At 39.8% G+C, this 14,002-nt stretch overlaps 1 protein-coding gene across 1 annotated transcript in view; it reads left to right on the plus strand.

The window, feature by feature from the left end:
- The first annotated feature begins 1,051 nt into the window (after positions 1-1,051).
- The window catches only part of LOC139728349 (uncharacterized), a 30,812-nt gene continuing 17,861 nt past the window's right edge, over positions 1,052-14,002 (plus strand). Inside the window, exons 1-10 of the mRNA XM_071639294.1 lie at positions 1,052-1,260; positions 5,116-5,275; positions 6,542-6,675; positions 7,558-7,753; positions 8,455-8,567; positions 9,780-9,810; positions 10,255-10,291; positions 11,457-11,630; positions 12,989-13,095; positions 13,615-13,705. Of these exons, the coding sequence (XP_071495395.1) occupies positions 5,144-5,275; positions 6,542-6,675; positions 7,558-7,753; positions 8,455-8,567; positions 9,780-9,810; positions 10,255-10,291; positions 11,457-11,630; positions 12,989-13,095; positions 13,615-13,705 (1,015 nt within the window). The 5' untranslated portion in view covers positions 1,052-1,260; positions 5,116-5,143. The remainder of the gene's footprint in view (positions 1,261-5,115; positions 5,276-6,541; positions 6,676-7,557; positions 7,754-8,454; positions 8,568-9,779; positions 9,811-10,254; positions 10,292-11,456; positions 11,631-12,988; positions 13,096-13,614; positions 13,706-14,002) is intronic.

The raw sequence follows: 14,002 nt of genomic DNA on the forward strand, positions 1-14,002 counted from the left end.
GCCCTTCATTCTGCAAATTGGATCATTTTCACTCATCTGCATCATAGTACTCTGATATATTTGGGGACAAGCTCTGTAAGGTCCCACTTGTATGTGAATGTTTCGTGAAGTAATTACTACATGTAGTACCAAGGAGGTTCGAGAAATGGAGTCACAACAGTCCTATTCGCTTCGATCCCATGCTCGAAGCCGCCACTCAAAAATATTTGAAGTATGTGTCAAACTGGAGCTGTCTCACAGATAGGAAGACAATTGATTCATGTGGCATTGCATCATGACTCGTCACTCTCAATGGAAGATATGTTTTTATGATGGTAATTACTTTTCGCTATCCCTACTTACAAACGATGGGCGGTAGACAATGGTAAAGGCACGGGGGTGCGCGAATAGAAATTGCTCAAATATTGCTGAAATAGATATCAAAATTACTCGACTGTACGTGCCTGTACGCTAATCTGACATATCAATTTATAAAGAACTATACTTGAAGATGATACCATATTAGTTTCATTTGGCGGAAATAAGGAGAAAAGTGATAAAACCGGCTTTCCATGAAAGTAAAATTTCAAACACTTTCACAAAAAACAGCTCAGATTTGCACTTTTGCACATATTAGCTCATATTTTCGAACGAATGGACTTTTGTTTTATATGCTTATCATTAGGTGAAATTTCATTGCATTTGATATATAGTAAACGAGCAGCATATACCCGATATTATGTTAGCGTTAAAAATGAATCTTCAGATTGCTCAGAAAGAGGGCGGCTTCAAGCATCGAACATCAAAGGCACTTGCCTAAATGCACCTGTGGAATTATTTTGTCCATCCATAGAAAACTGACAGCTGATTGAATAATCACAGTCAGTTGCACTGTTCTCCATCTCTGAAGAGCTCTGGCTTGCGCTTGCTGCTGCTAGTAATTTACCTACTAGTAACTATCAGCTGCGGGTGCGCGCGTACGTGCCAGTGCAGTACATGTACGTCCGTTACGTCCTGAATCGTTCAACGGCAAACAGTTCAACCACAGAACTAACGCGCGCGCAAACGGCGCTCTGTTGTGATCTGTTTGTGGGGAAATTACAGAAAATTTATTGAAATCATGGATAAAAACACTGATATCGACTAATCAGTTCATACCCATGTTATTGCTCAGCGGCTGCAGTTTCAGAGACCCTCTACTTCGAGCGGCATGCGTCAAAGTGGACTATGCAAACTGTAACTTGCTGTGTGCTTGGGGAAGCGGCGTCCTGACGATCGTTCGTGAGTAGTCCCATACATGTTGTTTCATGTAGTATGTACCTTGAACCTTGAAGATATAATTCCGATGGCGGCTTGTCCATATACGTAGCATAAAGCTAAACTGGGATGGGTTCGCGACAGTAGGTGACAGTGTAAGAATAAGAAGAGTAGGTGACAGTGATAAAGTTATATGTACATAAAAAGGGTGACTGTGCAAGTAAAATCCAGGGCTGGGTTTAGAGTAGCCTGGAGCCCACAACAGGAGGCTGCATCCCTCCGATGACAGGTAACGCTAGGGCGGCCGGCGGCCTCCTGGAAAGCAGCAATTGATGTAACGTTAATGATGGTGCTGTGACTGCAAGAAGAGGTACACACTTGTAGGTGGTTCCAGATCCTGATTGTGTGGGGGTAGAAAGAGTATTATTTGTAAGCATCAATGGTTGCTACAGCCTTACAGGAACTTCATATCGTACTTCAGAAGGTGACTGTGTCTGCCGAGATATTTGGCCGGGGTTACAGTCAGTGTATAGTACACTGGAAGTGGGATATTGACTTGACCGAAAGATCGGTCTGTATCTGTCCGTCGGGGAATGTTCCGCGGAGACTGCGTCTGGCTTCACGGATCCCCTCCGTATACAGACCGAAGTCAATGATCCCAGCTCCTGTGTGGAGCAACGCGCACAGATCAAAAGTTACGATAAACCAAATTTCAGACAGCTTTTTTACATTCAAACATTCACAAGTTTGACATGACGTGACACATTATGCAGCAATATTTGGGGTTAATTTCTCACATTGTGCAATCGAAATACTCACAGTAACTCGGTTATAATGCAGAAATTTTATCCATATCGCAACATCGCCGTTCGCTAGCCGTAGGTCGCCATTTTAAATCTGTAAACCAATCACATGCGAGGTATGTGTTGTAGTAAAAAAAACATGTACAATTGTAGAAACTACCTCGCATGTGATTGGCTAATAGATTCATACTGTATGTTTCTGCAGTTTGAACGTGACAACGCGACGGGCTGGTTGATGTGTGTTTTGCGTTGAAAATTCTACCGAAATGTTGGATTATTTATTAATCTGGTGAGTGTAGTCTATTCTTGAATAGTTGATTTAACTATTCAAGCTTAAATTTGCCGACCTAGGGCCGTGAATTAGACGCAATCGAGAAGGGTGAGGTACCTCACCCAATTTTCCATAGAGACAGTGGTTAAGAACATCCACACAGCAATGGGTACTGGTACCTTCCGTCTGTCTACGGAGGACAGCGTTAATGGCAAAATATAAAAGAGTCCTCCGGACAGACGAATCTTTCTGTCTAGATATTGACATGATGAATCTTGAAGAACATCGTGAACATGGTGCATTGTGCAAGAAGTCTGCGGGTGTGTAAAATGTACGGTGTTCAAAACCAACCCAAGCCCTGAAAAGAACCGGATCCTTTCTCTTGAAACGTTATCTTGTACACGACAATGGGGTAGTGGAGTCAGCGTTGCAGAGTACACACTGACTGATGACTGGGGTCCACGATCCACATACAACTGAATCATGTGTGTGAATAGACGTCTAACTGTCTACTAAATTAGTTTGATTTTAATTTACGAAAATCACCGACAGCATCAAAAGCACCGTGCCTGTGGCTCTGTGGCCGTGCGTATCCGTGACCGTGCCGTGGTTTGTGACTCGACTGGGTAGGCCCTCTAACCCCTGGGCGCTCCTTAACACAGTTAAACTGTTGGAACGCCCTGAGTCAAAAGAGTTCTAACTTCTCTATCTCTGTATGGTGAGAAAGAAACACAAATTTTTGCGCCTCTATAAGTTTCGTATTTTACCAGCAAACAGATACGTTTCTTACCTTTAATACTACGATATGGTCTATGTAAGCGATACGTTCACTTGTTAATTTCCTCACTGATCCCATGTGGTCTTGAAAAGACGTTTGTCTCCATACCTCCTGTTCATTCTTTGGCTTTCGATGCAACCTTTGTGTGGCACTTTGCGCATTGACGATATGAATATGCATGAGAGTCGCGATGATTTTAGCCTTTGAACGAGGCCCTTTCGCTGCGCGCTGTGTAGTGGCGAGCGAAAGGGTTTGAGTGAAAGGCGCCCACACCAGCAGAGAGCGATTGGACGCCACACAATGTCGCGCAGTAAGAGTGGCTGGTCAAAAAGGCTACACTGCTACCGACTCGTGCAAGCGTAGAAGTTTCAAATCCGTCTTTCAGAGTAGTTGTCGTTCTCGCAGATCCTTTCTCACCGAATCATTTTAAGTCATCGATTTGGACAGAAATGGACTATTAGCGGACTATTACGTTTCCCGTATCCTGTTGTCAATAATTGGACTACATAGGGAAGTATTCAAATTGATGCATTTTTTTTGTATTTAAGGTGAAATTAGGCCGCGATGCTACGCCTTCCAGATCCAAAATCCTACAATCCTACAATCCTACAACGCTTCGCGTTCGGGCTCAGGCCCTAGAACGCTATTTCCCTAGAGTAAGGCTTCTAGCCCTTGGCCTTGGATCATAAACAGGCCCTACACACAATGTAATTATACCAAAAAATCAGCGATCACCAAATTGTCTGTGTACATGTAGGCCTAGGCCCTGCGCCTACTGTATACACAATGTATAGATAGCATGTATAAGTAACTGCAACCAGCCCAAATGCGAAGAAGTACAGTACTAAAAGTTGCTTCAATTTGAGCATGTATTCCAAAGCTGTTGACAACACTTACCTGGGAATGTTTGGTTCCTCCAATAGTCCCTTTCTGTCAAAATCGATGATCTGGTCAAGAGGAATCTGTGAGAATGACCACTGCTCCGTTCGATGGATTTGAAATCTGTGCACATGTGGTAACCATGATCACCAGAGTGCAATGTAGCCTTTTCACAAGGCCTCGCTGTTGACAAGGCCCTCTTGCTGTATTATGTTGCTTTCTGGGCAAGTGAAGAAGCGATCACAGCTGAGTGCGACAGCTTGAGAGCGAAAGGGCCTTGTCCAAAGGCAAAAAACATTGCGCCTTTCATGCATATTCATATCGCCTATGTGCAGTGTGCCTTGCAAAGGTTCTTTCGAAAAAGTACGGGAGGAACGGGGAGAATGGAGATGGACTCGTAGAAAAACGTTTTTTCAAGACCATGGGATCAGTCTGGAAATTAGCATGGCCGGTAAGAATTAGACAGGAAACGTATATGTACAATTGTACATGTATAGTATAAAAGTACTTGCCTTTTGCTGATGAATTACGTAACTTATAGAGGGGTGAAAATTTGTGTTTCTCTTTCATCGTACAGAGATAGCGCTGTGTTGACTCGGGGCTCTCCTACAGTATAACTGTGTACACTAGGAGTGCCCCAGCAGGTGTATACAGCCTGTAGTACTTATACGCGTGTAGTGAACTACAATATTTGTACCAACTTCATTGTACAATGTACAGTCTATCACATTTTTCTACAAATGTTGAAGAGGAGAAGTACTGTACGAGCTTAAATTTTCACGTACAGATATTTTCGCGAATTGCTACTTGGAGGACATTTTCGCGTGTTGTAAATTTCGCGGTTGCGAGGGTCTAACTGAACTTAATTATTCGCGCGTTATTTTTGCGGTTCAAAGGCGATTCGCGAAATTCACGAAAATAAAACCACCGCGAAAATTTCAGCTTGTACGGTACTGTCTTTTGTACCATGGTACGGTACACTGTATCTGCATGTACATTTGTATGGGAAACACGAGCTTGTGCGTGTGTGTGTGTGCACAAAATACAGCTGTAGCTCTAGAACTGAAGTGGAGGTCTAGTTACAATGTAACTCACTAACTGTGAACGCGTGTGAATTCTCAAGACCAAATTTTTTCTGTTCATTCCAGGTGAGAAAAATAGAGAGACTGCTCCAGGATGGTTGAGCCAAAGGAGAAGACTGCCAGAAAGCAGTCTGGTAGTGATGGACGCAACTCGGTGGACTTGACCTTTGAACCCTGCATATTTGGGAAAGCTAAAGTCTGGCTGCCAGTGGATCTCATTGAAGATGTGAGCGCCAAGCTCTTTGCCTTATTAAACATGCTCTACTATTCCCCTGTGCTTGAGAGAAATGATAAACATATTTGATATGTACATTAGGTCAGGGCCCCCTTTCATAAAAGATGATCTCTTTAAAGGATAGCAACTCTTGCTGGAATGGCAACTTTCAATACAGTAGCATCAGCCGATGAGGAAGCTGGATTCTTGTCGTTACCATGACAATTACCATTCCAGCAAGAGTTGCTATCTTAAGTTAGAGTTTTCATGAAGTTGGGCCCCAGACTATTGATAACCCTAATGGTGATGATGATAATGATGTCTGTGATGCAGATATCTTACATGTATTTGCAAACTTCTTGTGTACAAGCATGGTGGTAATGACTACAAACTTGTAGTCAAATGCTTTAATTTTTTACTTGATGTTGCATTTAGAGCATATAAAGAATCTCTCTGATTCAAGAATTATTTTTGCCCATTGGGATGCATGCATGTACATTTGCAACACACAAGTATTTTCATGATTTGCTGTGTGGAATCTTCTTGATTTTGATTCTTTAATTATAATCGGCAGCACTGATATTGATTCCTCCTGCATACACTTGTATGTTTAGTGTTATACCCCCATTCCACAGTGATTTTTTCCCATCGGTCACTCGTGGAAAGTAAAGTTTGTTGCTTCCCATCGCCCACGCAAAGTGAATCAGACGTGTCAGACACGTCAGGCATGATCGTCATTGGACGATCTTCCCTCATTGGATCATGCCTGGCATGTTTAACACCGACCTGATAGTCAACCAACACAAATCGGACTCGTTAGACTGCAATCCGATACATTTCTGTGGGTAGCCGCAAGCAACAATCTGTGCTTCCGACGAGTGACTGATGAGAAAAAATCTCTATGGATGGGGGATGTTACTAAGTCATGTTGTTCAGGGAGTACAGAAATCACAAACCTCAGTGTACAAAGTGTACAGTGTATCTTGAACATTCAAATGTGGCTTCAAGAATCTACAATGTACAATGTAGTGTACTCTATCCACCAAATATTTTGGGAGGTTTTAATTTTTTTAGCAAAAATATTGACTCTGATCTGGACATGAATGTGACGTGCAAGCTCCATTCAGTACTGCACTCCATGATCAAGAATTTAACCACTCTTGAAATTGCTGTGAAGTCCTGACTAGTCAAAAATTAGACTTGCTGAAATGAATGTTGTATGCATGTTATGAACCCATTTCCTTCAAGATTTGGTTCATTTGTACTTCCCTTCGACAGCCACTGATTTTCAAGGATGTCCTAAGCCAGAAAGTGTGGGACTCGTCACTGAGTGATGAAGAGAAGGAAAAGCTGCTTGGACTCATGCCGTCTTTCCCTGACAGTGATGAAGAAGAAAAGAAAGAGACACTAAGGTAAATTATGAAATTGATCTTTGTGATGATATCATTCCATTCAGCAATGTCATTTTGACATTAACACCTTCATGAAATACTGTGCAGATCTGTCCCCGTCAACAGATGCTGTCAGCACCGTATTCATTATCTTTTAGTGTGTGTTTTTATCTCTATAATTTGACTGCCTGTCATATGTCATCTTGTGAATAACCAAGGACAGTTTCATCACTTTGTGATATTAATTTTTCATCAGTTTCGTTTTCAGACTTCATGCTACAAATTGTAGGTGCATGATGTATTTTTGTTACCTTAACTGGATGTTCTCTTTAGTGAAGACCATGTTATTTGTTTAACACACATCACAAGGCAATAGAAAACGAGTAACAATGACCCTCATTCGAGAGTTCTAGTCCTTCAAGTGGCACATTTTTATGTAGTGCCAACCAGATGTGACAGCTTGGCTCACAACCCACAAGAAGTAGGCCACAATGAATTTCCACTCTTCAACATGGTTTCAAAGAGTAAGCTCTAAGCTTTAAAATGATATACAGTTTTGGATGGTCCAATTTGACAAGTTAAACATGTAAAAGTGCCTCTAATGAGAGAGAGCAACAGGAGGTGCAGTTTCATAGAAAAGGGAGAAAAGGGGCTGTAAAGATTAGGGTCACGCAGGCATGCTGTGCAAAGTATCAATGAAAATCCCAGTGTTTTAAGCCACCAAATTTTGACAGCAGGAAGAGATTTCTCTTCCAGGTAAGACAAACTTATAAATATTGAGTTGCTCAACGCAAATGACGTACAATTGTACAGTTGTATATATGTATGTTGGTCCAGCCTGGCAGTCACTTATGTCGTGCTTTGTTCTTTTTGTTTTGACAAACCTCCACCTTCTTGACGTAGGATGCTCTTTGATGGGGATAACTTCAAGTTCGGCAACCCCTTGGCGACATTCCAGGAGAGATTGAGGGCGGGCTTCATGAATCCAGAAATTGCCGAGCTGGAGCAGGCCCACCGGAAGGCCACGTACCAGGACTATCGGTTCACCCAGCAGAGGCGGCTGCACCGCCTGCTGAAGGAGGTCCTGATATCCAGACAGGTAATGGAATAGATAAACAATGCACCCTCCATCCCCCTAAAAAAAGATCTCAACAACCAACAAACAAATAGACGAAAGCACTTAGAAACAAACTGAATTCAGACCACATAATGTGTAGCTTAGGCAATATTCTAGATGAGTGAAGGCATGAATTGGCTCAGTTCCGAGAGACAGAAAGAGAAAAATGATACATATAATGCATACATATGAGAGATAGGGGGAAGAATTCAAGCTGAAGTTGTCATAAGCTCTGCCAATTTTGCTTTAAAAAAACAACAACAAAAAACAAGCAAATAAACAAAAAATTGCATATTTCACTAGAGTGCTCAAAGATATCAAGGTTTTTTTTATTCCTCATCAAAAATATGACTTTCTGTGAAAAAAAAGAAGAAAAAATCACCAACCAAAAACAAAGTTGTTATGCATACTAGAACATGTCAGTTTGATTAACATGACACAAAAATGCTTTTACAGTTTTAATTGTTCTAATCATGTAACTGCTACTTGTCATGACTATCTGAAAAGGATATTTTAACAGAATTCTGTTTGTAGCACTTATCATTTATCCAGATTACTATGTACATGAATTCTTGTCATGTTCCATGAGTGCTAAATTGATCATTCTTTGAAGTTTGAACAGAAACAAGGAATTTTTATGCAGTGATTGTAAAGAACCATCAACATCTGATTATCTTTTCCAGGAACTGCTGGAAGCAGTGATGTTCACATCACCATCAGCTCCGATCCCGGTCAAGCGGAGACTGTACCGAAACGACAAGGCAGTTGATGGGGTTGTGAATAAGAAGTATAAAAAGTAAGATGGTTAATCATAAACATGCACCACAAATCAATTGATCAGGATGCTTTATATTCTTTCCTCTTTTTTTTTTCTTTATGTTTACAATAAAGTGATAGTATGATTTTTTTTTTTCAAACTATAAGCCAGAAAAAAAAAAAATTTTGGAAAGCAAGCTATATTTTTCAAAAGTTGTCTGTTAGTTTTTGTTTTTGTTTTTGTTTTTTAGTTTTGTTTGAATGAATACTAGTTCTACATTATGCATGTGTCCTACTTTTGCTAGAAGAAAAATGATCATTTACCCAAAGTTTTATGCAAAATAATATTTAGGCTTAATGATTGCCTTTTAAAAACATTGATATGAAGTCATGGGACGAGTACATTAAGAATTCATCTTCTTTAATTTTTCCATGAAAGTGATTGTATAGATTTAGCCGTGCCTTCTTGTATATTAAAACTCGATCTTTGTTTTTCAAATCTGACTAGCAGAAATGCTCACTGTGCCTTCAGAATTGCCGGGTAATATTTTAGCTTTGTGGTACGACCTCTTGTGTTTCCTTAGAAGCCTTACTTGTCATGAGTCGCTTTCATTTGGCCTGAATTTAAGTCTAAAATTCTTTAAAAATTATTAACTCTTTTAACCCCACATTGTATTTCAATGATTTAAGGTGAAGAAGACATGTTTTTGCAAAGGGCAAATGTCTGGTACACTCGGGGAATGCAAATTCTTAGCCTGACAAGCTGGAGGTTGTAACCTGCACCATGTGCTTGTAGGCTGACGACATCACCTCCATTTCAAGTTGTTTCGACGTTAGTCAAGGATGTACTCTGTTGCGCTTTCAAATGGTATCTTTAGATAGATTATGGATCAGAATTAGATGAAAGTGGTTGTGCTGAAGAGAATTTCTACTTCCATGTTGTTTATATTTTGATGCAATTTTTTTCTCTCGCATATTTTTCTTTTTTTGTTACTTTCTTTTATCATTCATCTGCAGTAAAGCCTGTCTAAGGCAGCCACCCAAAGGAAACCAAAAAAAGTTGCCGTTTCAGACAGGTGGCCACTGTAGACAGGTTCTTTAACATGCTTTTTCTCTTGGAGGGAATCATGTTAGTGGCCATATGTGGCAGGTGGCCGCTATAGACAGGTGGTTACTAAGACAGGTTCGACTGTATTTATATGATGTTATTCCAAGATTTCATGTTGAATGCTCTCATTTTGTCATGATACAGGATGCTGGCTTCTTCTAAGGAGGATGAAACGGTAAGAGTGGACAGATGTTGTTTCTAAATTTAGCATTGATTTATGTAATTTTCATTTTTCTCAAGTATTGGGCACAGACATAACTCATCCGCTGAGGAGGACTTACAGTATTAAAGGGTATTACTCTTATTATATTCCAAGAACATGTCGGAAAATATTATTTGTCAGAATATAAAAAGAAAATGTAGGAAATTTTATGTACATACCAAATGGACAGTCACTCAACACCTATATCAGACAAAATTGCTAATTTGTCTTACTCTACAAATTTTTACAATTCATAACTTTTTTTTGTGTGTATGTGTGTGCGATTTTCTTTTTTCTCAAATTTTCGCTGATATGTACTTCAATTTTTCTGTTAACATAAAAAATAATATGATATCAGAATGGAATTGCCATTTAGTCTCACTGATGTCTTTTCCCTCCTTACCCCACAATCTGCAGCTGTCAGAATCATCTGATGAGGATGAATTTGCTCCAGGTTGGTATTGCTGTAGCATATAATTTGTTTGTAAGATGGATAATGTCGGCAGGTGTAATTCCTTGGGATGGAGGGACTTTAATGACACTCATGTGAGGGAGATATCTATTTATATATATGAAGGGGTCGGTGCAATATAGTGTTAACCCACACAATAGTCATTTTGAGATAATCGCTGTTGAATGTTCGAACAGTCCATACATTGTACATTAATAAAACAGGAATGCATGCATTTTTTACCATCTTATTGGTTGAATTAAAATATGATATTTTCACGGAGGTTAGAGTGAAGAATAAGGATTATGAAAATGCATGTAACTCGATTTTGACAAAAGTGTGGGTTAGCACTATATTGCACCGACCCCTTTATATATTTTTTTCTCTCTCTCGCTTTAATACTCTTTTTTGTTGTAATGACAGTGATAAAATACATACGCAGATCAATTAAATTTTGTAGAGATTTGTAGACAAATATTTAGAACTGTGCAGCTGGTTGATTGTTTAATATTCATCCTGTATTTGTTTTGGTTTGCATATTACTGTATTGCCATACCAGTTGATGTTTTCACGAAACATTCACTTTTATGGTACATTTCAATATCTGCATGTTCTTCAGAGGAAGGTTTTTTTTTTTTTTTTTTTTTCATGGTAAGTTAATATTGCTCACCTTAGTCATTAGGAAAATAATCCGGGAAACACACAGAAAAGTCATACATATGATAAATACATTTAGTTTGTAGAGTTTTCAGCGCCATATTTGGAAGACAATATTTACAATGAATACTATTGATAATGCACATTATTTAGAGTCCTATGTTATATCTATGAGACATTTCACTTTCACCTGTTGAACATCCTTGTCCCAGTCGTACCTGGTGCTTGGTTTGATTACCTGCTATGTCCCTCTTAAAGTGATCATGCTAATCCTTGCTAATTAGTGATACAATCATTCATTGGGATTATTCTCGCAGTGATTTCTGAATGAACAGCAGATAGACTTTTCAGGGTATTGTATACCATAGTATGGATACTATTTATGATAGTGTACTGTATGTAGTATTTTCATCACCGCACAAGTGAATGATATGAAGAATATATGGTTTTATGTATAGTTTGTTAGTGATGTATTATGAAAAATGTTTGTTTCGCTAAATACATTTCACAGAAATGAATGGTCATCAGAAGGGCCACATGGACATTCAGCAGATTGATGCCATGCTTGAGCCAAAGTGGACTGACTACTGGCCGGTGGAGCTGGACGCCCAGGAGGAAACCCACACACACTCGACCTTTGACCCCAAACCAGCTTCCATCGGGGAAGGGGCAATAACTGAGACAGGTACAAACTTTAAACATGTAGGAAACAACAGCATGGCATTGCAAATGGTTTTCCTCGTTCTCTCTCTCATTGAACAGGAAATATATTCAGGTTTGAGTTTCTTCAGTTTGTTTCCCTCTACAAATGAAAATTTGTTAAGATCGCAACTGCTGATCTGTAAATCAACAAACATGTCGGAAAAAAGGAACCAGTGGGACTCGAACCTGTCCTCTACTGCTGAGCCTTCACCCCTCTGAATAATATCTTTCTTTCAGGAAATATATTGTTCCTGCCAAGTACCAGTACCTATTCATTTTATTTGCCCAGTGTAAATGTGTGAGCAGGTTTATAGCACCCTGCTTGAGCAGCAGCAGCTATGTGGTGCTATGGAGAAGCTGGCATTTGCTGAGTGTCATGGAAAAGTTTTAGATTGACACATTACCTTCTGTGTATTAGGCATTCAAATTTGAATATATCCAGTACTATTAAGTGATGTTTTTCACAAGTTGAATATAAGAAGAGTTTCATCATAAAAACTTGATTCAGTTCTTGTCCATTGTAGATATTTGCGATTGAACCGGCCAAAAACCAAAGAAACTAATATCAAAATAAGGAATATTCTTCATCATAACTTCAAGAATAATCCTTGTATTAAATGTAACAAGTGAGGTGTCATTGAAATGTATTAAATGGCACTTAATCTGCTTCTTGATCAAACTCTTCACATGTATGCCAGGAGTCCCTGCATAAAAAAGCATACTATGTTTCCGTCTATTATCAAGATGCCGAGATTGTGGTTCAATACTAAGCTGACAATCAATGACAGTTAAACAGTTCATCATTCTGCATTGCAAAAGAGTCTAGAGGGGGCGCTGTTTACTCTTGTTTTTGCAGTGTCATATGTAAAGATACAGTAGTCTGGCCAACTTGTTTTTGTGCTTACGTATGAGTTTGAAGCCTGCGATTGGTCAATAGCTGACATCATGACACAGATGGAGCCATGATGGTACTGTACCAAAGAGAGGGCATACGCAGTGCCTATTATTAACTACGCTCTACTTAGCTGGCTTTGATTGTGACGTCAGAACGTACATGCCAACCCTCTGACGCGTAATATACACCGAGTAACGACATAGCACCCTATTTTACATAGCAGTTGGCCAGACTTTCTTCATATGGCACTTTGGCTTTGGTTGTCAATGTCTTATTCAGACAAGATTTTTTAGTCACATCTACTGCCACATCAAGTTGTATCTGGAATATGTGGAAAACTTACCTACTGTTAAAGCAAACAGTGAAGTTATTTCTGAGTGTCCTCTCCCCCCCCCCCCCCCCTCTCTCTCTCTCTCTTCCCCTTCCACTCATGCACCTAGTCAAAGGGGCGGGGTCACCAGCCACCCCCGCCCAGCCAATCAGAATCAACCAGCAGCAGTACATCAAGATGCTGGAGGACTACCAGGACAGAATGGAGGATGAGCATCTCCAGGTAGATGATTTATTTCCCATGTTTCCGTGGCAACAACAGCAACCGTCTTAAACTATAGGTTTTTAAGTGCTATTCCACACCACATTTTAATGAATTCAGTAAAATTAGGTACCCAACATGGTAAGGGTTTCAGTGAAATTGAACCGTAAATTGGAAAGTTGTGGAATTCTGAAGCTTCACTTGTTCAAAGAAAACCCCAAATACCCCTAGCCATGATACTCAACATTCTAATTGATCTTGTAAGATTGGAAGTCGCCTTTAAAAATGGAACATTGAAAGTAGAATTATAGATTTTTACGAGGGGCATGTTTGATCAGCGGGGACTAATTTAAAAAGCTGAATCTGGAGACCTCTTACAATTCTATGATTCTGAATGCTGTGATTGAGGTACACATCGTATAAGAAAATTCCCTTGCACTATTTTGCGTGACCATTGTAAAGAAGTGATGTTTCAGTTAGAATTTGTATGTTGTCGGAAGGTTGTGAAGTTTGCACACACTACTTTCTTCGTTTTTGCAGAAACACCCGGACCTCAACACCAAGAACATCACCCTGATGGACATTGTCACACGGGCGTTTCCAAAGCCGCTGCAGAAACTGTGTCCGCCAGGTAAGCCATGTACATCATTCAACCCCCCCCCCCCCCCCATGTATCTACGCACTCAGCTTAACCTTGTACCTAAGCAATTAGCCAATATTTTTCATCAGCATTCTGCAATACCTCCATCCAAACTTGAACTATACATACATACATACATACATACATACATACATACATACATACAGAATACATACATACATACATACTTACATACATACATACATACATACATACTTGTACATACATACTTATAAAGTCAGAACACCCACTCTGGTATTTCAATGTCTCAGTCTAAGCAAGAAGGCC

The sequence above is a fragment of the Diadema antillarum genome, unplaced genomic scaffold (assembly GCF_040938485.1).
Source record: "Diadema antillarum isolate AM-2024a unplaced genomic scaffold, OU_Dant_1.0 seq00000175_RagTag, whole genome shotgun sequence".
In the NCBI taxonomy this organism is placed as follows: domain Eukaryota; kingdom Metazoa; phylum Echinodermata; class Echinoidea; order Diadematoida; family Diadematidae; genus Diadema; species Diadema antillarum.